Here is a 27,416-nt window from a genome sequence, read left to right as displayed (position 1 = left end):
GGATTCTTTCATATCCTGTGCCATTTCTAAGGTCCATGTGCCAGTCCTGCCCTCCCCCACAGACACTGGCACATGAACAGAGGCAGCAGAATTGGGAGGAAAGAAGGATGAGACAGAGTCAGATACCTGAGAGATGAAATGTGCTCACTCCATTTACTGCAAATGCTGCCTCTTTGTTAGAAAGGACTTGGAGCTGATGAGGAAATCTCAAGGAGGAGAACAACATGGCAAAATAATTCAGTGAGGGATGTGCGGTCTTAATAAGGGAAAACAATCCAAGCATTGAGGAGAGGACGGAGGAGAAGGAGGACACAAGGAACCATTTAAAACTCAGAGGAGGAAAAACATGTGACTCTTTGATAGAGAACAGCAGGACACCAGGACGGCCATTTTTCTTTATAAATCTGCAACCATTTAACAGTTCATTGTGAGTCAGCCCATCAGATTGTTACTTCACCGCCTCTGACTTCTGATGCACGTCAACAGCATGGCACAGCTTTGCTTGTGTGTGTGTATATGTGCTGGTGTGTGGCTCGGCACTTCCCTCGGACTGCCACCCCAGCACCTTGGCTGGCTGCGGCTGTGGGAGGAGGGTGAGGGCTGCAGGGAGTGCGACCAGCACCTCTGCGCCCCAGTGCCTGCAGAGTGCCCCGCAGGCAGGGTGCAGGACGACTGTGGGTGCTGTGAGCAGTGTGGCAACGCAGAGGGGCAGCAGTGTGACCCGGACAGGGCTCAGAAGTTCTATGGCCGCTGTGGAGAGGGCCTCATCTGCCAGAGGAAAATACCAAAAAGGGAACACAGGGCTGAGCCAGAGCCGACATGTGTGTGCAGGGATAAGGGATCTGTGTGTGGCTCAGATGGGTGGACCTATCCAAATATTTGCCAGATGAGAGAAGCTGCCATTCGCCAAAACTCAAGCCTGAAGCTCACTGGGAGAGGACCCTGTTTCTCTGGTTACCACTATCTCTTCTTACATATGTTGTCCAGGAAACATAGCTTTAAGATTACAAAGTATTTGTGTAGTCTTCTCTGTTTCCTTGGGGTAAGTCTGTCCTTTTGCTGCAGCTCCTCGTATCCTTCAAGGCCCCAGAAACCTGTCCACCTACACGGGGAGTGACGTTGTGTTTGGCTGTGAGGTCTCAGCCTTTCCTCTTCCAAACCTAAGCTGGAAGAAGATGGGAAGTGACAACTTCCTGCCAGGAGATGATCCTCACATCTCTGTCCAGGTTTGAAAATAACTTCAGTTGCTGTGCGTCACTGAACTTTTCATTAAGCATACGTGCTTTGAATGAACTGTGTCCTGTTGGCTCTTTAGTTTTTAGTAGCTTGTTCAATGGGTGGCGATGTTTTTGAGCATTTAACTCATTTTACACATGCATGCATCAATGTGTCATAGCTTACAATGCAGCTCAAGGTGCTTCAGATGAATATTTTAATTAAACAGAACAGATCCTTAAAAACAGAAGAATAAAACATGTTAAAACAGTAATATTTGAATCTGCAGAGCACATAACTCCACCAAAGCCCAACAGTCTCTTTAAATCCAATCAAGCTGCACCAAATGGCACAAACCTGCAGATATCAGTTCCCTAAATGTGTTTAATGTTTTTAATCAAGATCCTAATTATTCTCTGGGATATCAGCGGAAATTAAAAATAATCTCGCAATGTTAAAGAAATTGATTAAAAAAAATCCTGGATTATCCAAGTATTGTGATAATCTGTTCAGTAGTTTTTTGAGTAATCCTGCTAACAAACGAACAGACGGACAAACAGAAGGGATGAAAACATATCCTCCTCACTGGAAGTAAAAAAGGGGTTAAAGCAACGTAAAGACATGGTTGAAATCAACTAAATGCAAAAACATTACATAATTATAAATCATTAAAAATACACTTTGAGCAGTTTACCTCCTGAGACCCTGCATCCTCATACGAGGACACGCTTCACATGCACATTGCTGCACCTTATACTTCATTCTACTTAACTTAGACCTATTGTCCTCATTCAGTAGACACTTTTACTACAACCTAGTCTAACACATATAGTTACAGATGCAACCCTGTTTCAGGCACGAGGAGGCCCCCAGCGCTACACTGTCTCCACCTGGCTGCAGATACAGGGGCTCCACCTCTCTGATGCAGGGGTCTATTCATGCATCTCCCACAATGCCTTGGGAGAAAGGTCTGCCTCAGCGCAGCTCTCAGTGTTGAGATGAGGTGAGTCACTAAACTATCGGGTGTAAATCCCTGATGCTTCCTCTTTCAACTGCAAATGCCAAATTAAATATCAGAAAGACCAGCGTTCAGCAGAAATTGCCACCAGCTCATTATTTTGACTGTTTACTTTTTGTTGATTTATTTTTAATTTACTCTGCAGGGTAAAGGTGACTCAGGGCCATGTGGAGGAAGAGGAGGGATACGTGGACGTGATGTGAAGTTGACATCTGGCGATTAACTGGCATAAATTGAAGTTGATTTATATAAGCAGAGTACAAGTCTTTGGACAAAGACCACGGATCAACTGATATAATCTTTTAAAAAATAGTACTATGATCTTTGTCAGTCAGAGTCACTTCACTTTATAAGCCTCAGGTCTGCTGATAATGTACCTTTGAACTGCACAGAAATAAACAGCTCTTATTTGCTGTGTGGCATTTTTCATGATCATAATCAAATTAATTACTTAAAGGTCCAGTGTTTAAGATTTAGGAGAAAGGGAACTATTGGCAGAATTTAATGTGATGTCATGATGTTTTCACTAGTTTATTTCACCTAAATTGTATGAATTGTAGTTTTCTTTACCCCAGAAAAGGCCCTTTATATTTAAATACTTTATATTTACATCGAGGGGGTCCGCTCTACGGAGGCCGCCATGTTTTTTACAGTTGTTCAAACTCTACAAACTAAACACCTTTTGAGTTTTTATGACAACTGAAGACACCACAGGTTCTCTGTCATGTTTAGCTGCAACATGCAACTTCAACATTCGATATCACTAAATTCTACACACTGTACCTTTAGTATTGAAACTTTCTTCTATCCATTTAAATCTTTTGCAAAGCGTAAAAAGATATGAAGGTTGTTTCACATTTCAAAACCAGTGGGTGCCATAAGTGCCACAACGAGATGAACAGCTGACTCGTCTTCATAACATTAAATGTGATGATGAGAAAACTATTGCTAAGGTGAATACGAGGCCCCCCTACAGTCCCCCCCACCCAGCACACACAGGTACATTATATTCATTCACTGAGGGGAAAAGAGAGTGATGGAAGGAGTGAGAGAGAGAGGGTGTGACCATCCACAGGGTCTCTTCATCTCTCTCCACCTGAGTGCCAGTTAATCCTCCCCTCATCCCCCCCGACTCCCAGCTGGCTGCTCCTTCTGAATGGCGAGCTGCATTAACGCCGAGAAACTTCCCCCCGCTGTCTGTTAGTCAAAGCTGATTGGAGATTACAGGCCTGTGGTGAAAACACAGACCCCTCCATCCCATCATCAAATCAATTTCCACCCCTTTCTCTCTCCTTCCTTCTGTTCTGATTCTTTATCTTCCTAATCCCAACTGTCCTCCTTGTCAATGTCATCAACTTTCACTTGCCACGACACCGCTGGCCTTATTCAGTGCTCTTTTTTTTTTTTTTGACAGCAAATGACAAGAGAGATGAATAGGAGGAAGAAGAAGGAGGGGAGGGCTCCCTCCTGAGTGGAGCCAGAATGATGTCATGAGGGCATTTGTCCTCCTGGTGTGGAGGCTTCCCTTCCTCTGCTAATTACCTTGTACAAACTTGAATCTGATATGGCGGATATGAGGCCCAAATACAATTATTGTGGGCTAACAAAGAGATATTGAGATTCGGGGAATGAGGGAGAGGCTGCAAGTGAGATAGAAGGGGAGGGCACGCGCACTGCAGTGCACGCACACACACATGCAGCAGCCACGCACTCTCTCATAACCACCCACACACACACACAAACACAACCACTTGTCCTTCCCCTCCATTCCCTCAGATAGGCTAATGTTATTACTGGGATAATTATCCTCATTAGAGCCAGCAGCTGTAGAGAGCCCATTGCTCTCTGTTCAAACTCCACCCCAAACCCTTCAGTCTTCACATCCCTTTTGTTTCCTCTACAACTCATTTAGACCATGGCTCCATCCTTTGCATGTTAGGGGAAGGCAATTATATAAAAAAAAAAATAGAGGCCATCAAATATCTAATAAGCCAGACTTGCCCCTGTTCTCTGACCTGTTGAGGCCTTTTCAAAATGTGTTGTCCTGTGCAGCACTGCTGCGTCAGAGGACTGGCCAGTGTGCAAAATAAGGAAAGAGGAATATAACACTACATAAAATAATAATGTGCACATTTCTGCTATTTCTGCTGATATTAGACAATAACACAAACGTTTCGTTTTGCTGTGAATTGCATCAATCTTGTTCACCCCCCCATCTGTCATTTCTCGGTTCTCAGATTTGAACACAAGATGGCACTGTTTAGTCACATTACCATTTCATTCTCCACTTCACTGACTGTGTGCTTTTACAGTTTGATGATCCTCTATCATCACTGTGTCCTCTCATCTGTTGATTTCCTCACTTTTAAATCCCCTCTTAAAAACAAGCCATCCTACCAAAAGGGAAACAAGCTCTCATTAGCTCCTGGACACAGTGACACCTTTCACACTATGAAAGATGGAGATTAATAGTGTTTGCATATCTAAAGGTGCTGCCTGTCCACCTGCTTGACATTTATGTGAAAATGATTCCCTTCATGCTTTTTAACTTTGCACCACGTCTGCTTCCTAACACACAACTGAGAGGTGGCTTTCACACACAGCATCCTCCCCCCAGCTCTTTCAGATTGGCTTTTGTTTTATTGCCAGGAGCTGGAGAGGACAGTAGGTAACCTGTATACCACTAAGCCTCTCGTCAGGCGCTAAATGTCATGCATAGCCTGTTTTTATTGGCTGCTTTGGCCTGTTGTGCCCTTCTCCTTCTCATGGAAGCTATTGTTAAAGAGCTGGCTGTTAATGCTGCAGACCAGATGGGCTCCATCTCCACGCAGGTCGGACTGAGGGTGTTTACCATGCACTGGGATGTGGATAACAGGTGAGACTGCTGCTGGCTTGTCCGCCAATCAGGGCACAGCAGATGTCTGGCCTCTGCCTGTAAACCTTTATGTGGCATTTGGCGTCGAATGGAGGCTGGTTTGATATTAAGAATCAAAGTGAATTCTGGTTTATATGTTTTTTTATACATGTGATTAATATGTGAGATGGTCATGAAAGAGATTTCAATAAGCTGCATCCATATTCAGAGGTCCCATATAATGAATATCTTTTTAAAATAAAGCTCAAGTAGTGCTTTGTGTATCTAAAATGTCACACAACAAATCACAGAACCATTTTATTTAATGTTCCCTTCATAAATCATTTCCAGAAATGTTCTACTGTGACCCTCTGTGTGACAAAATGCTTCCAGCATAAGCCGGGCAAACAGTGAACATTCCTTTCCATTTCCAATGCAGGCCATCTTGAATTACTGCAATTTGGTATCATGGCAACAGAAAAAAGGTACGGCCGGGCCTGGGATTGTTGATGAGTAGACTTTTAAAGCTCTGAATCAATCTGCCTCGCTGGATGACCTGTGTCTAGTGTGCATGTATGGATTAGTTTGGCCAGAGCACCTGTCCCTGTTCTGTCAACAGCAGATCAGGTTACTGGCTGCACATCCACCTGGCTGACACACATCCTGTGACTGACGATCCATCAGCTCTTCTTCACTGCTGACCTCAAAATATTAAGGCTGAATTTACGTGAAAACTCCTACTTTTATAATAGAGCAAAAACAGCCGTGTGTTGGTAAAATAACAGGCATACATTCATAAATTATGTGTGAAAGAACTTTAAGATCAATATGATATACAATAAAACACGAAGTTGTTATTATTAATAATGAGGGGGTACAACATGTCATGTTTCCACAAACATCTGCCTGATAATTTGCTTTAAAAATGTATCATAACTAAGCCTCTCAGATTGATTACGGAGTTAAGCCGCCAGCATGGCCCAGTGAAGCGAGGCTAAGGCAGAACCTAACATCCGGCCATGGACATCTTTAATCTAACATCAGACTTGAACTGGGACACAAAGCTCAGTGAAGAGCGGGAGGAATAGTTTCTCTGAACTTTGCTCTTGAGTATTGAGATTTAAAGATTATAGTACTTTGTAAGTATTTCTCCCTGATTTCCAGGCAGATATTGTGTATCATGTGTATCTGTCGGGTCTGGGACTGTTATTTTGAAGAGAACTGGGAAATCAGCTGCTAGGATTTCAAGCATATCCATTCTTACTCTTACTGATTAGGGCTCTCAGGTTCTCCCTTTGGATTCATGGATGCTTCATTCAGAATTAAAAACTGAGGAGGCTGACCATTCCTAAGCATTCTGCCAGATACATCATGTGGAACCATTAGCCTCAACGGAGGCTAGCGCTTAGAAGTCCAGAGAGGGAAATACACACTTCTTTAATTCAGCTGATTTAAGTCCACTCGCCAGGCTTCTCCTAGTACGGCCTGACTGCTACGCTATATCATCTGTCATCTACATTATGCCCCTGATGACGAAACAATTAGCTAGCAACCTTTACGCAAACCAAAAAGCTTGACGGGTGATGGATTGGCTGAGTGATAGACTCAGGCAGTTGGTTTTAGAGGCTTTGTCCTGGATCTCTGACACCTTCTATCTTGTGATCCACACAGCCCCCCTATCGCCTCCATCCAACCCCCAGACCCACCCCTGTTACCCCCACCAGCTGCTTCTGACCCCTCATCATAGCATTGCCTCTGCTTGCCATGTGCTGGGAGTCAAAGGGTTCCCACCTATCGCTCATCAAAATGGAACCCCACCATCTCCTGCCCCGCGCACTAAATCACAATCAATCGCTCGGCAGACAGAGATGGATTGGGACATTCACGACCCTGTACCTTTCAGGGGGGAGCCTGCCCTCCAAAGAGCTGCTGTCACTGGCAAATAATGGCGGCGATTCTAGGGGGAGTGAGCAGGTCAAGTCTGCCGCCCCTGGAAGGAAGTTATCACAAAGCAATGGAGGGAAATTCTTTTCTCTTTAGGAACAACGGTCACAATGTCTAACAGCATGTCTCACAGAGAGACGTGTGGTAGAAAAAAAGGCTTACTTTGATGCTCAAAATGACTTAATAATATAATCTAAATGTATCTTAGTTTGATTCAGTGCACATTAGTGCATGGAGAGAATATTCGTATGAGGCTGAACTGGAGATGCTTCTCATATAAAGAAGAGAAGGATCTTATCCCCTCTACTGCAAAAGTTCAGTATAAGATTAGTACAGAAAACAGAATAGTTTTATTTTTTATTGGCTACTGAAAAGACGAGTTACAAAGCTATGAGCGTAGGCTGTGCGCAAAAATCCAAGTTTAGCTAAATCATGTTGATATCACTCTTGCATCTCTTGCACTGTAACTCTTTCTGGCGAGCACAAGTATTTCAGTGTAAGATACAAGCATAGTTAAAATCACACTCAAACGTATCAGCTACATGCCTGTCAAACTTTATTCTGTCCAACACGCCAACAATTAGCAAGCTAGTGGGATAGCCTTATAGCACTGACGCTCAACTGAAATGCTCCTTTAAATTTTTTAATTAAATAAACTAGGCCAGTTTCAAGAGGCTTAGCATTTAAAGTGTAGTCTTTTAGAAACAGCCCAACAAGATTGTTAAAGGTGTGAAGAACTAATGCTGCTAAACAATATACATACAATATTAATTAATTAACCTGTATGACCCTTTTTATTGCTGTATAACCTTTTTAATCTATATAATGTCATTTTGTCATTTGTCATTTCTATTTGTTACATCCACAGAGGAGGTTATATTTTCACCCCTGGCTGTTTGTTTGTATGTTTGTTGTTAGCGAGATCACACAAACACAAGTGAATGGCTTTGCCCTAAATTTGATGGAAAAATGCATTATGGGTCAGAAAAAAAACATTCAATTTTCTTTTTTTCTTTCTTTAACATTGTGGGATATTTTGACTGTTTTCCCCAATACTCAACAATGGATCTTGATGAGAAAAATCAGGAACATTTAGGGTCAATTGTGAAGCATTTTGAGCTCCACTCACCTGCATGAAAGGATTATACAAAGACGGTTTGATCGATTGATGTATCCGAAGATATAAAACCTAAAATGCACCTGTTATGGCTGATTTGCTACACAGCCTGACCGCTGTCCATTTTTCACCACTCCAGATAACACAATGTCGACATTCTGCCACACATCATCAGTGTATTTCGAGAGTTGCTGTCTAGTGCCTCCTGATTTACTTCACAACGGACTGGAGTGATTGCATCATTCACATGAGCACTGACGACAAACATCATTCAGATATGTAAAAGTCTCCACAATGCCATAACACTATGATTGGGAGAGAAAGACCTTATTCGGCATTCAAAGCCAAAGGCTCAAGGAGGATCATTCACATGTAGATGTGTCCTTCTGGAAGTGCCCCGGCTATACAATTTCCATTTAGATAAGGTGTATACACAAATAAAGAAAGGACATTGGGTTCTTCATTTGATTAACTAATCACAGTCTTTGTAATTCCACTCTGAGACCTTGAAGGGCAGTGGCGGGCTGTGCACCCTGATTAGCCTATTGCTGCTGCTGCTATGGCAAATCAGTTCAAGTAACTCGGCTCCATACACTACACAGTGGCTGTGATTAAACAAGCGATTAAGACATAGAGAGTTTCTGTCTATTTAATCCCTTTTCCCATTGTCTAAATAGATAGCCACAGAATATTCCCTGATCAACAATAACCGAACACCACAAGAATTGGAGTGGGAGGTGATTAGGGTCTTAAAGCTCCCTGGAGTGAGGCTGCAGGTTGTTTGTGATTAGCTCAAATTTAAAGCTACATTCTGTTCTTATTGCCTCATGCTGGAGCAGGGAATTCATTATCTGAGGTTAAGAGGGGAAAAAAGAAAAACACACACAGCCTCAAAGAGACAAACAGCCTCAGGACAGATGTAATATCTTTAAGTGAGAATGGAATTATCCACATTTGTGGCACAAAACATGCCGATCGAGGGAGCTGCCAGTTCACAACATGTCGACAAACCTAACAAAACACTCCTCAGCTCACGACTCGAAGTGCTTTAACCCTTTTGCCACTTTTCTGCTATAGCCCTCTTCATGCCGTGCAGTGGTGTGTGCGCATCATCTGAGGGCTTCATAGAAACTCTACAGCCCTTCTCCATGACCGATCTCTTTTGATAGAGCTCATTATGCAAACTGTTCCCAACTCCCGCTGCATAATTAGTGCTTAATTAATTTGAGTGAAATCTTTCATCTGTCTGTGTCCAGCCAGCTCCTTCTTTCCATTTACAACATGATATTAATTTCAGAGGGGGGGAATGGTAGCCCAGCTGATGAAAAGGCTGATACCATTAATCAAGTACTGTATCTTTTCCCTTGGTTTTTTTGCAGGAATAATAATAAGTGTGACGAGCAGGGTCTGATTAACCCTATTATGCTCCCTAATTAGGGTGATCATTTAATAATCAAGGAAGCAGCACAATTATAAGAGAATGCAAATCATGCCACCTAATGAAGAGTGTGCCAATTCTGGGAATTCTTTGTTTGGAAAATGTGACATTCCAAAATTAAAGGTCAAGAAACACTTCCTGCTTTAATGTTGATGTGTGAAGGATGTGCTTACATTGCTGAGCCCAAAATGCTTCCAATGCTTTATACATCTCTTAGATGCTTGTGAATCTCTATGGAGAAAAGCGACAACAGCAGGAGAAAAAAGTGCTTGAAATGTACCATGAAATAGAATATGCATTAGTCATGGGCTGAAATTTAAAGGAAGTCTTGACATTAAAGGGACAGTCTGAAAACATGCTTACCAAGTGTTAGATGGAGCCCATTGGCTGTCATCTGACGTCAAATTAGCCTCTAGAGGCAATGGCCAATATTTTGGGGCTTCTGGTGTAGACAGTGGATATCTGGGCCAAGACTACATTTGCAATACACTGTTTACAGTCCGATAAGTTTCAATTATCAAACGAGTCAAACGTTTCTCTGTGTGAAACACAAACAGCAATACAATGTGTAGGTGTTTGAGGTCGAGACAACATTTTGGCTAATTTCTATCAAGAGCTATATCTGTATATGAAGGCAGATAAATTAAAAAGTGCAAAGTGCTTTATTTGCTGACTTTTTTAAACCACAAAGTGGCATCTTCATAATTTTGCTTTATAATAACAAATGAGATATAACACTATAAAATAATAGTTTAAAGAAATCAACATAGGGTTAAAGGAAAAATTTTTCAGGGTATATTATAACTCATCTGAGAATAGGACATACAAAAAAAACAGTGAATGGTCATTACATTGGTTCTCATTATATCAGGAGCTTAAAGCTGAACAGGTACTAAGTTATTTCCCACTGGTCCTGTGTGGTTTATAGAGCCTGAGGCAGCTGCCTGTAAACACCAGGGCAGACGTTCAGCACCACGGACAGCGACCAGTCCTCTCTGGAGAGCCTGGGTGCTGGGATCAAACTCTGAGGACGCAGATCTATCTCAGATCTATCTCTTGAAACTTAAGATTGTGAACACTAATTATAAAACAGGACAGTTACGTATTCAACATGTATTTTAATGCATTTCTGTAGGAATAAGTGAGATAAGCTGACTAATAGTGAGGGGCTGTGAGAAAGATGACCAGAGTGTGGCTCCATATGTCAATAGATAAAGGATATGGCCCATTAGGTTTGCCAGAGTCCATCCCTCATGCTCATAGATGATACAACTGCTGTCTACAATTTCATCAAGATAATGGTGACCTCATAGATGGAGTCTATGAGCAATGGCCTTGATTTCATTTTTCTTATAGGGAGTCATTATCAGTATCATTACCATCTTCAGGGAGCCAATGGGGAGAAGGGGACGGATTTTTTTTGTTGTCTACTTGTGTGAGAAATGTACCGACTACTGAGCCAAATGCTTGTCAGTAAGATCCTTTATATGCTCTTGCTGCCGTGTGTGTGTGTGTGTGTGACCTCCACTTCTTTGTATCTGTGAGGTGTGTGCATGTGCATGCAAGTCCACATGAATGTACCTCAATTTACTCCCCTTCACCCCCATAGTGCAGCTGTGCCTCCGAGAACTCTTGTGAAGTAATTGAATGAGCCAGGGCAGGAGGGAAACCTGTGGCAGTGAGTGTGGTGCCTGCTGGCCTTATTATCTGTAATATGCCGGCCGCTCTGCCTGCGCCTTCTCATCCACTCATGAATACAGAAATGAATGTGATGGACGTCAGAGGTGAACGCACAGGGGGAAAACAGGCCAGAGCCTGTTTTAATCAGCTCCCCAAGATAGAACAATCGCTTTATCCACCTCTGCAGCTCAGAGGTGAATTAGTGTTTAACATTCCAGGGCATGATTTCTGACGGGGGACTCCACCCCAAACAACCAATGGACTGCGGAGATCATTGAGAGACACTCTCATGCTTTTGATGAGTGAATTAGAGCTAAACATGCCCCTGAGACTCCAGCTACTGATATGGCTGATATGTAGGAAAACCTCTTTTAATAAGAGTCTCTTTCCAAATAAAGACAATCTGGTGTGGTCCCTCTGGAGCCTTTGTACACACATATTACTTACATACATATATTTCTTTAAAGTCCCCCAAAGAGACATTCTTACTTACTGTACTTTTAACAGACTTCCTGCTTTTATTAAAATTTTCTCTGAACTGTCTTTTACCACTATTTTTTAGTTGTTTTGTCTCAATTGCTGCTTTGTGGAGCACTTCGTAATCTGGATTTTTGAAAAGTATTCAAATAAAGATTATTATTATTATTTCTAATAATAAAAGCAGTTCAGATGTTCAATTGTTTGTATCACATCAAATTAGATAGATAGATAGATAGATAGATAGATAGATAGATAGATAGATAGATAGATAGATAGATAGATAGATAGATAGATAGATAGATAGATAGATAGATAGATAGATAGATAGATAGATGGATAGTTGGATAGATGGATAGATGGATAGACATAGCTAACATTATAACATTAAAGCCCCAAACATGTGTCCTTGTCCTCACAGAGTCACCATCATCATTGTCAAAAGTACAGATAACATCAGGGACGTTCTCCATCAACACTGAGGTCCATTAGTCTAAAGCTCTGAGCTGCACCACTTTACAGTAACCTGGTCTCGTGGGCATCCTTCTAAAGTACCCTTTAAAGTCTAGACACCGACCTCTGGGTTCCTCTCATGGCCAAACAGACAATGTCCCCATTGATCCCGCTGGTACTATAAGTCTCACTGCTTTTCCAGAATTGCTTGCTGCAAAACTATTTACTATTGTTGCTCTTTACTGGTGTCAGTTGGTTTAGACCAGAGCAAGGATTTGCTGAATGCTTCTGTTAAAAGTATGTATATTTATGTGAAAATTGAGATCTGAAATGCCTCAACAGACGACTGAAACTCAGATAATATGTTCAAAGACTGACTTTTTTAAACAAATCTCTTAGCCAGTGTTCTACAGTCTTTACTGTTTCCTCTGCTTTAATGGAGTGAAGCTTCTTTTTGAGAAATTGAATTAAAGAACCATCCTTGTCTTGGAACTGCAGCTCAACAAATAACAATAGGACTTTGTTCTATTAAAGGCAAACAACACACTTGCATTTGGGCCAAACAGTAAGTTCTTAAAAAACTGGATAAACAACTGTATAATATAAAAGTATTATAACTCAAAATGTGTGAGTGGAAATCTAATGGCGAGAACATATGAAGAGAACTGAGCCATGATAGGTTAGAGCCGTTTCCCTGTAGAAACTGTATTTAAAAACCAATCACTTCATGAAACTCTGGCACTTTTGTTTTGCCCGTGTCATTGTTCTCTTGTTGCTGCAGCCCGCTCTCAGTTTTCGGGGGGACAAAGGCTGCAGCCGGAGCTGTGCTGTGTCCACGGCCGGCCTGATTAAATCTGGGTCCCTCGCTGGCTCTCTCCATGGTGCTGAAAGAGCCCCTCTATCAGATTACAGCCGGCCAGAATAAGACCTCGGCTAATCAATTACATTAACTGATTGACAATGCATTGGAGGTGGCCGTGTAGTGAGCACCAATTACAGTCATGTCCCATTGCACTTTCAAATTGGCTCAGGTTGGTGCAGCACACGGAGCCAATTATTCGGGGGGGGGGGGTGTCCCTATATGTGTATGGTGAGAATAAATGAAATGTAATCATTGTAAAAAAAAGCAAACTGGTCCACAGCTCCCTCTGTAAACGTGGTTAATGTTTGATGGAAACAGTGTGGTGAGGCATCAAGGCCTGAGTGCACTGGTTTAAACTTTCAGGTCCTTCATCCTGTAGGTGGTGCAGTGAGGTAAGAGCTGGTGGGTCATGAGGCCAGAAAGTGAAAAATGAATTATAGCTTTTTAAACCAAACCTCTGGTTCAACAATTTAGACATAAAAAAAATGAGGCTGGTGAGAACAGTTTAAGCATGATTTGTAAAGTGGTTATTTGCAGAAATGTGGACAAACAGAGAAAAACCGCAAAGAAACTTGATTCTACTGCGATTAAAGAGTGTTAAAAACATTACTTATTCTAATATGCTCAAGTTTTATCTTTAATCTACATCAGTACATTGTCAGTGTGGCCCGCAGGCGGCAGGGACATGAAGGAGAGCAACGTTTAAAGTCCTATATCTGTGTGTGATAAGGTTTTTTTGGGGGGGTGGCTGCATTTAGGCTGCAGCTGTATGCTAATCATGCAGGCGCCTATGCCTCCCTGCTCAGGGCAGCACGCGCCGCTGAGCAAACACGCGCATGCGCATCGGTGCAGGCCAAGGCCCAGCCAGCACGGCAGCAGCCCACGCACGCGCCCCGCACCGCAATGATCACGGGGGCAAAGAGGAACTCGTTAAAATGCCATCAAAGCTTGTTCTCCCAACAAACCACGACTAATAGAAGCTCAGGGAGAAAGAACGAGTTTAGTGACAGAGAGATGGAGGCAAACACAACATGCCCGCAAGCAAAACAAGTTTTAATGAAGATTCGTCGCAGCAAATATAATTTATCCCGAGAAAGAAAAGATTTAAAAACACAGAAGATTATAAGTGAAGAAAATTCCTAAGGGAAATCTTAATCAAACATTAAATGTGTTTCCATTTAGTTCAACTCTCTTATCCACAATAAAAACTTTATTTGGTTTTTTATCAAATGTTTCACTTAAACCTCTCGAACCCAAACCAGCGCTGTGTGTTTAGAGGCAGGTGAGAAGGCACCGGTCCGGCACACAGGCCTGTAAAGAAAAGCAGCCGCGGGCCTGCGCCTCAGCGCCGATTGTGTAATTATTTGACTTGGTCATACTGCAGCTTTATGCAAATGAGGGGAACAATGTACGACGATGGAGATTAATTCCTCCCCGGTCTGCCGAGTGAAAGGAAAGAAGAATGCACTCTGTGCCAAGTGGCGCACTGCAGCCTGCATTTAGTCTTTTTACAAGGAAAAAAAGACACATACACAACATGTGAAGTGCATGCACAGAAACTACAGCGGAGCTGGTAAAGTTCTTTGTTATGTTGAGAGGAGGCTGCAGAATTAGAGAAATTTAAAAGTTTTTTTAAATTTGGAAACTATAACAAAGGATGAAGTTATTCAACTTTTTTTATCCAACACAATGCAAACTTAAGTCTTTTAAGCACATTTGTGTGCTTTAAGTGGAAATTGCTCATAATCAACAATTAATTCCATGAAAAGATCACCTAAACAACTATTCCAGATTGGAACCAGCAGCAGCTCCATTTTTTTTATCTTTGAATATTTGTGCAGCTTCTTTTCTGCAACACAAGCCTCCATCGGCTGCGGCCTTCTTTGTCTGCAGCCCAGCACGCGTCTAGCTGTGGGCCAGATTGGCCGTGAGTCCCGTTTCACAGTTAAGAGGTCAATTTGCCTTTCAAACGAAAAAAAAAAGACAGGGATATCCAAGCACGGGCAGACGTGGCTATTGTGCACAAAGACCAGAGGGCCTTCTTATTACTTATGTATGCAGCGAGATGTCTGATTTATATGTCGAGTTAAACTACCGAGACAGACACGTGCCCAAAAATAAAGAAGCACTCCCTCTATGGTGTTTATTTAAGACATAATAAAACCAAGATCTATAAAAAGGTGCACGGGCTGTATAGTTTGCTGGCACGGCCTGCGCAGTGCGCGTAAAGGTCGTGCGTAAAAGGCTATGGATTGAGGAAATAAACAGCTGTGAACCGTGTGTTGGTGAAAACAATTTGGAGAAAAACCTTCACAACAGCGCGATTTTACAGTCATTCCTCTGATTTGAACATCAAAGCAACAAAAAGGGATCCAGGCTGAGCTGTTGGTTTGTATTTAACCAAGTTTGTCTCGTCCCCGTCTTATTTCTAAACTGTGATGGTAGTGGCATTGACGGACATTTCCTCTTAGAAGCTCTGGGCCCCCCAGAGGAGAGCCACAAAGCCGTGGCACGTGTGCATTTGTATAAGGGCCCATCAGACCGTAAAAAGAGGAGGGTCCCGGCGTGTGCCTCTGTCGGGGAGGGGCACACATTAATGTAATAAACCGCCAGTACATCTGCTGAGCTATCTGCACATCCTCCAACGAAATCCTCCAAACCCAGACTCTGAGCCCTCCCACAATCAAATCCACTGGGGTCCTGGTTTCCTCCGATTGGTCGGGGATGCTGCAACAGGGGGGGCGAGAACAATAGCATCATTCCGGCATAAAAAGAGTGGAGCTATGCCTTGGAGACGAAAACATTTCAGCAACAGAAGGATCAATAGACCGGGGCAGATAAAGTCCCACAAGCCTCTAGTGTTGCCATCTTTTTAACAAACCTGGATACTCGAGACTTCACCCACCTCCCCGAAGTGCCTTTCCACCGCCACTCGCCAAGATGCCCAAAGGATTCCTGGTAAAAAGAAACAAGAAATCTGCACATGTTTCCTACAGGACTCGGTCAGACGAAGATGACCTCCAGGAGCCACCCACCCCAGCTGCCTTCCCCATTTACGCGCACCCCTCCCCGCCGATGTCCACGGCGTCCAGTCCGGACCGCGCCGCAGCTTCCCAGTGTTTCACGGCAGCTGCAGCGCCTGTGCCAAGACTGGAGAAGCCGGCACAGTTCGGAAACCCAGAGGCGGTGTGCCAAGCCCTCTACAGCCCCACCCGGCCCATCAGCAAAGAGCACGACAGGGGATATTTTGAGCGAAGTTTCAATCTGGGCTCGCCTATTTCTGCCGAGTCATTCCCGACACCCGCCTCCCTATCCGGCTTGGACCATCTCCTGTACGCCCCGGTCGACCTGAAAATCGGCACCAGCAACAGCAGCCGCAGCGGCACCACCAGCAGCCTCCCGGCACCGAGCAACCGGGCCGCCACCAAAAGACCCGCGGCTGACGGCACAGAGCGCAAATCCAAACCCGCCACAAAGAAACCCAAAGCCATTAGAAAACTCAACTTTGAAGACGAGGTGACGACTTCTCCTGTGCTCGGTCTCAAAATCAAAGAGGGGCCGGTGGAGGTGAAGCCGAGGGCGCAGTCCTCCGGAGGGAACAAGCCTCTGGGGGAGTTTGTGTGTCAGCTGTGCAAAGAGGCGTACGCGGATCCCTTCTCTCTGGCTCAGCACAAGTGCTCTCGCATCGTCAGGGTCGAGTACCGGTGTCCCGAGTGCGATAAAATGTTCAGCTGCCCCGCCAACCTCGCCTCCCATCGCCGCTGGCACAAACCCCGGACCACCGGCGCACCGGCGATGCCGCCCGCGCAGGGTATGAAAGCTGAAATGGCCAAAATGCCACCGCTCGGTGTCAAGTCAGCATCCGACGAAGCCAAAGACATGAGTGACAGAGACACCCCGAGTCCCGGTCTGTCCGAGTCGGGCTCAGAAGATGGCTCGTATGACTGCCAGTACTGCGGGAAGAGGTTTAAGCGTCAGGCATACCTAAGAAAACACATCATGGGACATCAGGCCTTGCAAAAGAAAGTGATGGAGGAGCACGGGTTTCAAACCGGCGAGCGAGCTGCAGAACAAGCACCGGTACCACCATCCTCCTCTACTGCACCATCCTCCTCCTCCTCCTCCTCCTCCTTCTGCTCAGAGGAAGCCTCAAACCAAAGCCCCCTCAACCTGAGCCCGGTGGACTGCCTGCTGTGCCCGGTGTGCGGGGAAAGTTTCACCAGCAGGGCCGGCCAGGAGCGACACCTGCGCCTCATGCACTCCTCCCAGATCTACCCGTGCAAATACTGCCCCGCCACCCTGTACAGCTCGCCGGGCCTCACCAGGCACATAAACAAGTGCCACCCCTCGGAGAACAGGCAGGTGATCCTGCTCCAGATGCCGGTGCGCCCAGCCTGCTGAAAAAAAGACAACACTCAACACGTGCCTTTGATATGGTGAATTAAAAAAAAACAAACAAGAAAAAGTGGCTTTGAGGTTGAAAAAAAAGAGTTGGTGATGCTCGCTGCCATAACTTTAGGCCAATGACAGGCAGGGCTGGTTTGATGTTTCAGTGGTGTTTCATGAGGTGTCTTTTTTTCTCCATATGCCAATCAGTGATTGTTGAATGCTTCTCTATATTTGAATAGGCCTATTTTGAGACTTTCTTTCTCAAATTAGTTTATCAAGAAAAAAAAGAATACAAAGCGTTAGTTTGACTGTTATAAGGTATTTTTCTAGGACAGCACATGTGCTCAATGATAGCTTCTAGACCTAAGAAATGTCTTTAAATTCCCAGAAACCCTCTTTATTCACCCCCATCCAAGCCCTTTCGGATTCACTGACCGTGATTGCCCCATCACCGTAGCTTTACGCTATATGTTTGTGAATGACAAAACTTGTCAACATTTGTCCAGGTGGGAAAAAAATACCTAAAAGTGTGACTGAAGAATTCCCTGTTTAAGTAGAACCACAAATGCCTTTAGTATAAAAGCCTAGTGTGAAATAGTCTACATCCAAATCCCGCTGTATAACTGCCTTAAAGTCAACATAGATTGTTTTAATTTTGAATGCTGGCACATATTTTATAATTATTATCGAAGATTGTTGCAATATTTTTCATCATGATGTTTATTTATTTATTTATTGGAATTATTTTATGTAACTTATTGTTGTGTTTGTTGTGATTTTTTCCCTGTGAATCGTTCTGGCAGTTTACATGTCGTATAGCCAAAATGTTTTTTTTATTTTTTTATTTAAACAATGTTTGTTTGTTTCTTTTGTCAGGTTTTATGAGTTGTGACGCTTTTTTTTGTCGTGGGTCGGGTTTTAATCTTCAATCTCCACAGCTCTTGTAAAAAAGAAAGTAAAAAAAACGTAAAGCTCTTACCTTAGATGCAATCTTTTTTAAGGACAAGTTATTTTCTTAAATGTTGGCTTTTATAGCGCTTTGATTGTACGTGTATATGGTTGTTGTCTATCGAAATAAAAAAAATATTTTCAAAAGGACCTGTGGTGTCGAGGTGCTCTAACTTTTATTCATGCGTGAGAAGCAGCAACTGAACTTTATTACTGAAGGGAAATTAATCTCCATATCTCTTGTGTGAGTTTTGTTTTACTGAAACTTACTTAAAGAAACAAAATGAAAAGCCAGTACGCTTGTTGATCATTATTTTATGGATCAGGTTAAAGTTAGGAAATGTGTCTGTAATGTTTTGCTTTATGGAGAAACCTGTGGCTGATAACAATTTCCTCCAAAACGTATTATAAAAACTAAACATTATCATTTAAATATTGTAATTTAAATTACCATGGACAAAAATAAATGTAGGGTTGATTTACTAATAGATATATTGATGTTGCATTAAGGCCTCATCAGGACTCGATTTGATCCTGTGCGTAAAACAAACCTTCTCTTTCATAAACCTCAATTATAAAAAAATGAAACCTGTTTCAAAGTTTTGAGTCGATTTCGGAATATTTGGAATATGTAGTCGCATTTTTGGTTTAAATCACAAATACTTAATTTTAAAAAGAGATGAAGTGCACTTTGAATTCAGTTCTTAGGACCGATCAGGTTTTAAAGCTGGTTCCCACACTGTGGTCCGCGGGCCTCCAGAAATGACGCAAAACAACAAACTGATGAAAAACCATTTCATTTTACAGGAGTTTTAACAGCGTCAGCCTGTAGACTCCTCGCGTCTCCTCATCTGGCTACACCACAAACCCAGTGCGCATCCCTTGTCCTCAGGACGCACGAACCTCAGCCGCCCTCTCTGTCATCGCGTTCGATTCCCTCCGTTTGTCAGCCTCGCTCTGCAGTAAATCATCGCTACAGTGGCTCAACAGACGCCGTTTCCCTGGCACACAGAAGAGAAGCACTTAGGGCCTAATCATAAATTCCCGGCCTAATACCACGTCAGGGCGTGACAAAAGGACAAGGAGGTGGTGGATCAGAGCTCACCTCTGGAGCAGTAAAACATCTGTCTGCTCCGCGGGACTCACGCAGCTCGAGTTTTTGTCAGGGCTTCATGTCTGACCTCCACAACCTGAAAAGCAGCGAGTTGGTTGTAATTAATGTGTACAGCCCCCCACTGACCAGGACTTTATCTAGAGCATCTACACTGATGCTAAAACTTAAAGTCTTGAGTGGTATTGAGTAACAAGTGAATAAAAGTCTCCTGAGTCTCTTCTTTTGCTGATGCTCACTAATCTCTGCACCTGTCCAAGGCCAAAAAGCACAAAACTTACTTTTTAAATAAATGTCACTGCTCGATGGCATCAGACACAACACATTAAGAGGGATAGTTATTTTAAAGTGTGAAAATACACTGCAGCCATCAGTGTGACACATGTAATATTACCAAAGTGTGTGGTAATAATCACTGAGACACCCAGCTCCTGCATGTTCTTCTCTAAACTGTCTCACAGTCAGTCAGTGACATGACACGAGCTGGATGAAAATGAGGCGACATTAGGCTCCTTGTCACCTTCTTTTTTCACACAAACAGTTTGAGGGACTTCAATTACAGTCAAGTGCTTTTCTTGCGTCTTTATGTGGCCCAGGCAAGGCGAGGGCACCTGTAGGTGCAGCAACCATTGCACCTGTACCTCCTGGTGAGGTTCCATTATGTTGGCCTCCCCTAAGCCGGGCTGAGCAGCAGGGGAGACAGATGGAAGGAGGGTCGGGTTACCCCTGCTGCCGCCACCGCTGCTGCTGCTGCTATAGCACAGTCAGACCAGGGTCAGGAAGCCCATGGTAACAGCACTATCAGTCAGCGCCCACGCACACACACTAACCCACAAAATCTGAGGTTACACAAGTTGTGTTGCTGAGAGAAAAAAACACAACAAAGTAAGATCAGATCAAATTGATTTAATGAAATGTTTCCATTTTCACATTTCTAATAAAGATAGCAGGACTTCGGTCATTAAAAACAGTTTGATATGTTGACAAGTAATGATGAAATCTTCAAGGTTTTTTCTCCTCTTTCTCTTATACAAAGATTATATTACAGGCATTCATATATTTATATTCAGAGGACGCTGACACCCTCAAATTTGACACAATGTACAAGGATGTTTTTGAAAAACGAGAAGAAAAGAGGCGACATACTAGGAACTAACACTAGCTCGTTTTTCTTCACGTATATATAAGACACACAATTCTTATCTTGGTCCAAACTGACATCTCCAGTGTCTAAGCCACCAAAAAGAGAGGGGAGGGCACAGACCCCTTCAACAGACATCATCTATAACCTACAATCTTTTGATCAGCATCCTGGGTGTTTCCTTCAGATGGCTTTTGGGGAAAAAAAAAACAAAAAACATAGATGTGATCCAGGCCTATGTGTTTATACATTCTTCACAAAAAAAGAACAAAAGGACAACAATGGACACTCTCCACCTTCACACTCCCGCTGTCCTCTGCTCAGAGTTAAATAAACAAAAGAAGGGAAGATGTGGGAGAGGGGAGGGAAATGACAGGTGAAGCATGGGGAAAGTAAGGCATAGTAGTGCAACAGATGGGGATAGTGTTGCAGCTTGGGTGGAGCCCTCAGAGGGTGTGAGTGTATTGTGTGTGTGTGTGTGTGTGTGTGTGGAAAACACCTGGCTACCATGACAACTTGAGCAGGGCAGGTTGCAGGAGTGAGAGAACCGGCCTGTCTGTTGCTAGGAGGGCTCTTAGAGTTTAGCTCTGGCATGCCACATAAACACCTCTGTCACCCCCCACCACTTCACGTCCCCATGCACACCACCTCCCATAGATCTAGGCGGCGACATGGGGAGAGGATCATGGGAAAAAGGAGGGGTTGGTGTCACTTGATTCACAGATAAAGACAGCAATGCAAAGAGAAAACACAAATAATAAGTTGTGCCCACAACTCCAAATCCATCTGCTGTTGCTTTTTTGTTGTGGGAAGCACAAGACTCTGAGTTTCAGAGACACAGAGGAGGAAAACGTGTCTTTTCAGACAGAGAGTACAGAGACGTGATGCAGGACGGCCATGGTTTGTCTCACATGATGAAGGGGAGGAACTAAAATCGGATTATTGTGAGCACAGGTGGTGTGGGACAGCATCTTAAGAGGACAGACATTACACAGGCACTGTGAGAAGCTCCCCGACAAGAAACTCACACTCATACACACACACACACACACATTTGGACACACACGATACATGCACACCAGTGCATGGAGTTAAGATTCACCTGAGGCTCTGGTGCATTTCTCCTCTAAACAGCAAATGACTACATAAAACAACACAACAGCAAAAATAATTTCATCAAATAGTTCTCTCTATACACACATCTAGCAAACACACATCAGCAAATAAAATTTAAAGCAATGTACATCCAGGAACACAGAGAAACATTCTACATAATCAATGACAGCGAGTGCAAAAACGTTGTTTGGGGGAACGCTGGAATGTCGATGTCTTAGCATCACGGAGGGAAACTGATCGCAGAGGAAAGAGACAGGGAACTTATTCAATTACCGGACATGAGCCTATGTTAACAACATCAGAAAACAATTACAAACGCACTCTTTTCTCATTCCAGTGGAGTCGCATGAATCAAATGGTGACACAATCCATCGGAATTCATTTAAAAAGGAAAATTAGAGATAAAAAAAGAAAAAGTCCAGCTCAAGGTAGAAAGATGTTACTGATTGTCCGCTCTGGGTTCATAACAATTAAAAAGCCCCTGACTGCACTTCCAGGAAGTCTGTAGCAGTGAAGTGAGTACCAGTTATTGTGGGGAGCTTTTCTCCCATGCATCAGTCCATCATCCTTTTTCTGCTGTAGGAAGACGATTCACAAACATGATCCAAACTGATGCATCCGGGGTGCCTTCACTGACTGCAGCGCTATCCTCGACACGGGAAGGTTGTGGCAGGTGCTCACAGAAGTAGAAAGGCAGACACATTTATAAATGGATTACAATCTGTTGTGCAGTTTTAGCATGGTGCCATTTACAACTGTGTCATTCAGTGCTTTGTTACATTAAGAGTTGAGCTAGATGAGATGCAGACACACGGTAAAGCAGTCTCCCATTCCCTTACTATAGTAAAGAACCTTGTGTTTCTCTAGTGCGTTAGGCCTGCACTAGAAAATGAGAATAAAAGTGACTTTACTTTGTCACCACAGGTTGATTTAAGACTTCCTATGTTGCTGATTCTTAAGCTGAAATCACCAGGAATGAACATAAATAGCAAAGTCTCACGTCCATTGCAATTAATGCATTAACACCACAACGAATGGAAATGTATAAGTGAAATCAATGATCGCCTCTCAAAGTTTAAAATTGCAATATGCTCCAGTTACATGTTACAATAAAACAAAGAAAAATAACAACACAGGCGAAAACAAAAAAACGAAACACCTCTTGCAGTCACGGCGGTGTGAGGTTCTTTGAGAAGAAATATTAAAGGCTGCACTCGGGGGGTTCAGGGGCAGGTGAAGAGCTCAGTTGGAAGATTTGCTGATAGCGCTGGCTGATCGGCGGAGCTTTCCGGACACCCGGTTCTTTGTGGCACGGGGCATGGTGGGAGAGACCTGGTCGACGGAATCCGTCACCGCTGCCGCTTGAGCGCTGGCCTCGGTGCTCGTGCTGCCGGTGAAGGAACCTGGGAGAAAGAGATGCAGAGTTTGTAGAAACAAACAAACAAACAAAACAAGACGACGATGGAGAGACAGAGCTGGTTAGACAGTGCAGGAGTATATTGGGCTGTTGGGTGATTGCTGTACATCCCAGCATGCTTTGTCATGCGTGTGGCTGCTCCCCCAAACCAAGATCATCCAGTTCATAGAATTTTCACCAACATTCACAAACTCACAATACAAACTGTAAAAGAAGAGAAAAGGGTTAAGATTTGAATTTGTGCGAAGACAGAAAGAGAATAAAAAATGTATGAGAAATCACATGCCCTTTTCACATGCCTGTCAAACCAGGTCCAGATGCTTATATGATATAAAAAATGATAGGTAACCTGGGTAAATATAAACGCAGTGTGACAGCAGAATGCTTTGAATGAAAATAAAATTACACACTACTCTTGTTGTGAGCATGTTGAGCCTTCCCACTGTTGATCGTTGTCCTTTTTCAAAAATAAAATTCACATCTATGATTACAGGATGGCAAACAGCAAAAGGCTGGGAGGTGGGCATGAAATGCTTGTGAGGACAATCAAGTATTGTGAAAGCTGCCCTGAATCTTTCAGTGTGCCCCCTGACCAACCCCCTACACCCCCCCCCCACACACACCCGTCTCTGCCCCATGCCTCGAGTTTAAACAACTTTTCTGCTTTGTCGAGATGGCATCTGGTTGCCTATTTTCTTTCCTGTCCTTTTATTTCCTGCCATTTTTTTCTTCTCCGAGGCATCTCAAGTTGCAGTGGCTAAAAGGGGCGGCAGATGGCTGGAGTAACAGACACTCAGCAGTACTGTGGACACTGGCAGCATCCAGGGCTGCGGATCACTGGGAGAGAGGAGGGCTCGGCTGTGGATGAAACATTGGGACTGTGTTTTTTGTGAAGGGCTTGAGGGGAGGGGAGGGGAGATGTGTGTGTGTGTGTGTGTGTGTGTGTGTGTGCATTCTCAAATCTGCATATGAATATAAAAAGGGGATGAGCTTGGCTTAAAATGTGGGCTGGCCTTATGGGCACAACAAATCCTGCATTCCCGTATTCTGCTCATTCCTACAGTAAACAATTTGTCTCACAAACTAAACTCCTCCACAGTAAAGACGTATGATACACAGGAGGATGGCAATCGCCTATTAAAGCTAATACAATGTTTTAGTTTAGCACCTACTCACCAGACTTGGCAGCCATTACAACATACTGCTGTAAACAGACCACGCTGCCACTGTGGCACTTACTGACCACGGCTGCATCTCTTTCTAAACAATGTTCTCCTTTGTGCGGCCTTATGTAACTGTTAATTATCATAGTATGCTACAGAGTGAGAAGAATAACCCAGATCCAGCAGAGGCTAATGTGTCGTCATTATCGCCATTACAACCCAGTGTTTCCACTCCCTTGCTCGGCCGTACGCTTGCAGCCGTACGCTGAGGTTAATTTGACATATAAAGAAGAAGGGAGAGACCAAGGGAAAGAGAGAGAACAGAAAAAAACCCCACATGAGTTTAAATGGCCCTGCAATCCTATTGGTCCCCCTCTGCAGCAGTTCAAACAAGGCTTTGGATGACAAAGACGTCTTCCAGTGCGGCAGGTGTTAGTCTCAGAGTCTGCCCCAGGCAAACAGGCACACTCCAACAGGAGGAAATGAGGAGGGGGGGGGCGGAGAAAGGAAAGAGAAAAAGTGTTTGCTGGGGGATCAGATAAAGGCGTGCCACATGCAGAAAGCGAGGGCCAGAAGTGTAGCCGTATTGTTCATGCTGCTACTTAGTCAGGTGCTAATTGTCCCCACTGTGCATCTCTCTCAATTACCAGCCTGGTCTAAACAGTAGGACACCCCCCCCCTCAAATAAACAGCCTGGTTTCTCTGTCCTCTTCCATTTGTCAGAGCGCTCAGTAAATCAAGCTGGGTTAGTATTGAATTAAAAAAAAGAGGAAGGGTGGGGAAAGGCAGCCAGGATGAGTGAACAAGCAAAGTGTAGGTATAGGCCGCGGGACGGAAACAAGCCTCTGGTCCGACTTGGGGCTTACCTTCGCCATTAACATTTGGACCTTTAAGATATTTTTAATCTAAAAGGGAAGAACAGAGTAGAGCATCATGTGAGAGAGCAGTGGACACACACCAAAACCACACGGCAGCAAAACACAACACAACACTGCTGAGTGGAGGGACACGTTCAGGCAGCGTGTGTGGCATCGTGGTTAGTTTCTCACTGGAGGGTTTAATAGAAGACAAAGTGATTTGATGAGTTGATCAACAAGTGTTTCTGGAGACACCTTGAAGGACAACGTGTCTGGTGGTACCTGATGAAGCTGTCCAGCTCACAGATTTCAACTCAAATGAAATCCAGAGTACAGGTGGTGGGCAGATCACATGGCAACAGTCAGAGCAACATTCACCAGTAGTGTAAAACAAGTAGAGAGGGTTAGGTAGAGAGGGGGTCATGAGAGCCTGCTATGTTTTATCCCATAGCACCGGTTTTCTCATGTGCAGTTATTTTGAGAAAATGGACACAAAATACCAAACACTAAAAACTGTGCAAAGCTGACAATGAGGGCAAAACACTGAGGAAGAAGACTTGGGTTCATGTGACACGATGGACTACTTCATGCAGGAAGCTGTCGTGGACTGAGGCTACATCCAAACATTTTCAAACTAAAACAATTTCTATCCACACGAGTGCTTTGGCTCCGGATCAGTTTTAATCACATCCATACTAACACGCATGAAAAAAGCAAATCACGTGACCACTAACGTACACTCTGCATGCCGGTGTACACTGGAAGGCATTTGTGTGCCAGTGTATACAAGCATTGCTCGAATAATAGCTTGTCACCTCCACATGTGAGCATTTGTATCATTGTAAATTGCAGAATTTAACTGTAAGCTAAGACCGCAGCTTGTAATTGTTGATGCATGTTGTGTCACTGGTAGCTGAGGCTAATACCAGTTGTTTCTTCTACAAGGGGGTCATGTGATAAGAGCCTGATGAATCTGCAAAGCTAAGTGATGACCCAATCAACAAGCGGTTGTGAGTTTCTAAATGTCTCTGTTTCTAAATGTTTCCGTTTCTGCACGTCTAAAACGCAGCCCCAGACTTTTCATACCCAAAATATGGCCAGCAGTCAAACTAAAACATAGTAGTGAGGATGTAGCCCGAGGTTGCATTCAGGATCATGGAGGATGAAGCTGTGGAGGACACTGACGTTGTTGACTGACAGGAAGGTGCAGAGGTTAAATGCAGTGGAGGAAACATGCATGCAGCATCTGTACTCGAAACTGAGACCTGCTTTGCTTTTACAAAACAGGTACATTGAGTGCAAACCCAGAGTTCAAGATGAAGGGGATTCACAGTGACCTAAATAAATTAATGGAATGAATGAATGTTGATGGGCTGTGGCTGGGCGGCATGCCTATAGAGCGGAGGAAGCAGGCAGAGTCTTACAGTCCAGTTTGGCCCAGGGGTACTCCATGTCCCAAACCATCCCCGGCCAACGCCTGCACGCTGTCATGGAGCATGAATGACATGTTAGTGGCAGCAATGGGAGCCAGAGCAGGGTGGATGGGTGAACTTGCATACAACCATACACACACACACGCACACACAGGACAAAAAAAGGAGGACAGAAGCACAATGGAGAAGGGTGAGAATGAGGAGCAGTGTCAGCCAGCCATCACTGTCTCAATGAAGCTGGAAGCTTGATGGGACACAGAGGACCAGTTATGAAAGACAATGATGAAGATGTATTCAGATGCAATATAACTGTAGCAAAAAGCATTAGACATGTCATGTTTAAAAAAGGCTTAGCCACAACTTAAAAATGTACAAAATATATCCAAACTATAGACTGTATGAAGATAGATGATGAATCTCCACTTCCTCCTACTATCCTGACATGCATAATCTAAAATATCCCTGATACGAAAGCTGTAATTTTGCTCCGATGACGTCATTTGTACCCAGAGGTCCGAGTTGTGGTATAGTGAGGGGCTTTACCAATCGAGAGTCAGTCTCAGCAGTCATGATGCTTCACCTCCTATTTCCTAGCATCAAATAACTAATTAAAATCAAACACTGTGTGATGTGAAGTGTTTTTTATTTTGGCTCAGGTCCCATCCGCACACACGGAGGAGGAAGGGTTTATACTGTAGGAAGACACCTGGGGGCATCACATTTGGGATGATGTCCAACTTTATATAAAGTAAATAAAGGAAGAAAATTAATGATCAATTAATC

At 43.6% G+C, this 27,416-nt stretch overlaps 3 protein-coding genes across 11 annotated transcripts in view; 2 read left to right on the top strand and 1 right to left on the bottom strand.

The window, feature by feature from the left end:
• The first annotated feature begins 31 nt into the window (after positions 1-31).
• Positions 32-3,186, top strand: LOC109642968 (kazal-type serine protease inhibitor domain-containing protein 1-like). Its single transcript, XM_020107928.2, has 4 exons — positions 32-953; positions 1,066-1,226; positions 2,071-2,218; positions 2,379-3,186. The coding sequence occupies exons 1-3, from the start codon at positions 473-475 to the stop codon at positions 2,215-2,217; spliced, it is 789 nt and encodes a 262-aa protein (XP_019963487.2). The 5' UTR covers positions 32-472; the 3' UTR covers position 2,218; positions 2,379-3,186.
• Positions 3,187-15,540: 12,354 nt separating this feature from the next.
• insm1b (insulinoma-associated 1b) lies at positions 15,541-18,545 on the top strand. The gene has a single exon (XM_020107927.2). The coding sequence runs from the start codon at positions 15,999-16,001 to the stop codon at positions 17,457-17,459; it is 1,461 nt and encodes a 486-aa protein (XP_019963486.1). The 5' UTR covers positions 15,541-15,998; the 3' UTR covers positions 17,460-18,545.
• Positions 18,546-20,392: 1,847 nt separating this feature from the next.
• Positions 20,393-27,416, bottom strand: part of ralgapa2 (Ral GTPase activating protein catalytic subunit alpha 2) — a 92,117-nt gene continuing 85,093 nt past the window's right edge. For 5 of the 9 annotated variants that reach the window (XM_069536356.1, XM_069536362.1, XM_069536359.1 and 2 more), the window contains 2 exons: positions 26,625-26,684; positions 22,983-23,166 (listed from right to left, as the gene is read on the bottom strand). In XM_069536356.1, the coding sequence (XP_069392457.1) occupies positions 23,006-23,166; positions 26,625-26,684 (221 nt within the window). In that variant the 3' untranslated portion in view covers positions 22,983-23,005. Of the gene's footprint in view, positions 23,167-25,209; positions 25,249-26,624; positions 26,685-27,416 lie in introns of all 9 variants that reach the window. The other 4 variants (XM_069536363.1, XM_069536364.1, XM_069536361.1 and 1 more) reach the window with 3 other exon arrangements.

Source organism: Paralichthys olivaceus, chromosome 12 (assembly GCF_024713975.1).
Source record: "Paralichthys olivaceus isolate ysfri-2021 chromosome 12, ASM2471397v2, whole genome shotgun sequence".
Lineage (NCBI taxonomy): Eukaryota > Metazoa > Chordata > Actinopteri > Pleuronectiformes > Paralichthyidae > Paralichthys > Paralichthys olivaceus.
Note: the sequence above shows the minus strand (reverse complement) of the source record. Positions and strands in the feature narration are given on the sequence as shown.

Coding starts and splice junctions, on each gene's coding strand:
- LOC109642968 (XM_020107928.2), top strand. CDS start 473: ATGCACGTCAACAGCATGGCACAGCTTTGCTTGTGTGTGTGTATATGT. Junction 954..1,065: donor GAGAGGACCCTGTTTCTCTG/GTTACCACTATC, acceptor CTTTTGCTGCAG/CTCCTCGTATCCTTCAAGGC. Junction 1,227..2,070: donor ATCCTCACATCTCTGTCCAG/GTTTGAAAATAA, acceptor ACCCTGTTTCAG/GCACGAGGAGGCCCCCAGCG.
- insm1b (XM_020107927.2), top strand. CDS start 15,999: ATGCCCAAAGGATTCCTGGTAAAAAGAAACAAGAAATCTGCACATGTT.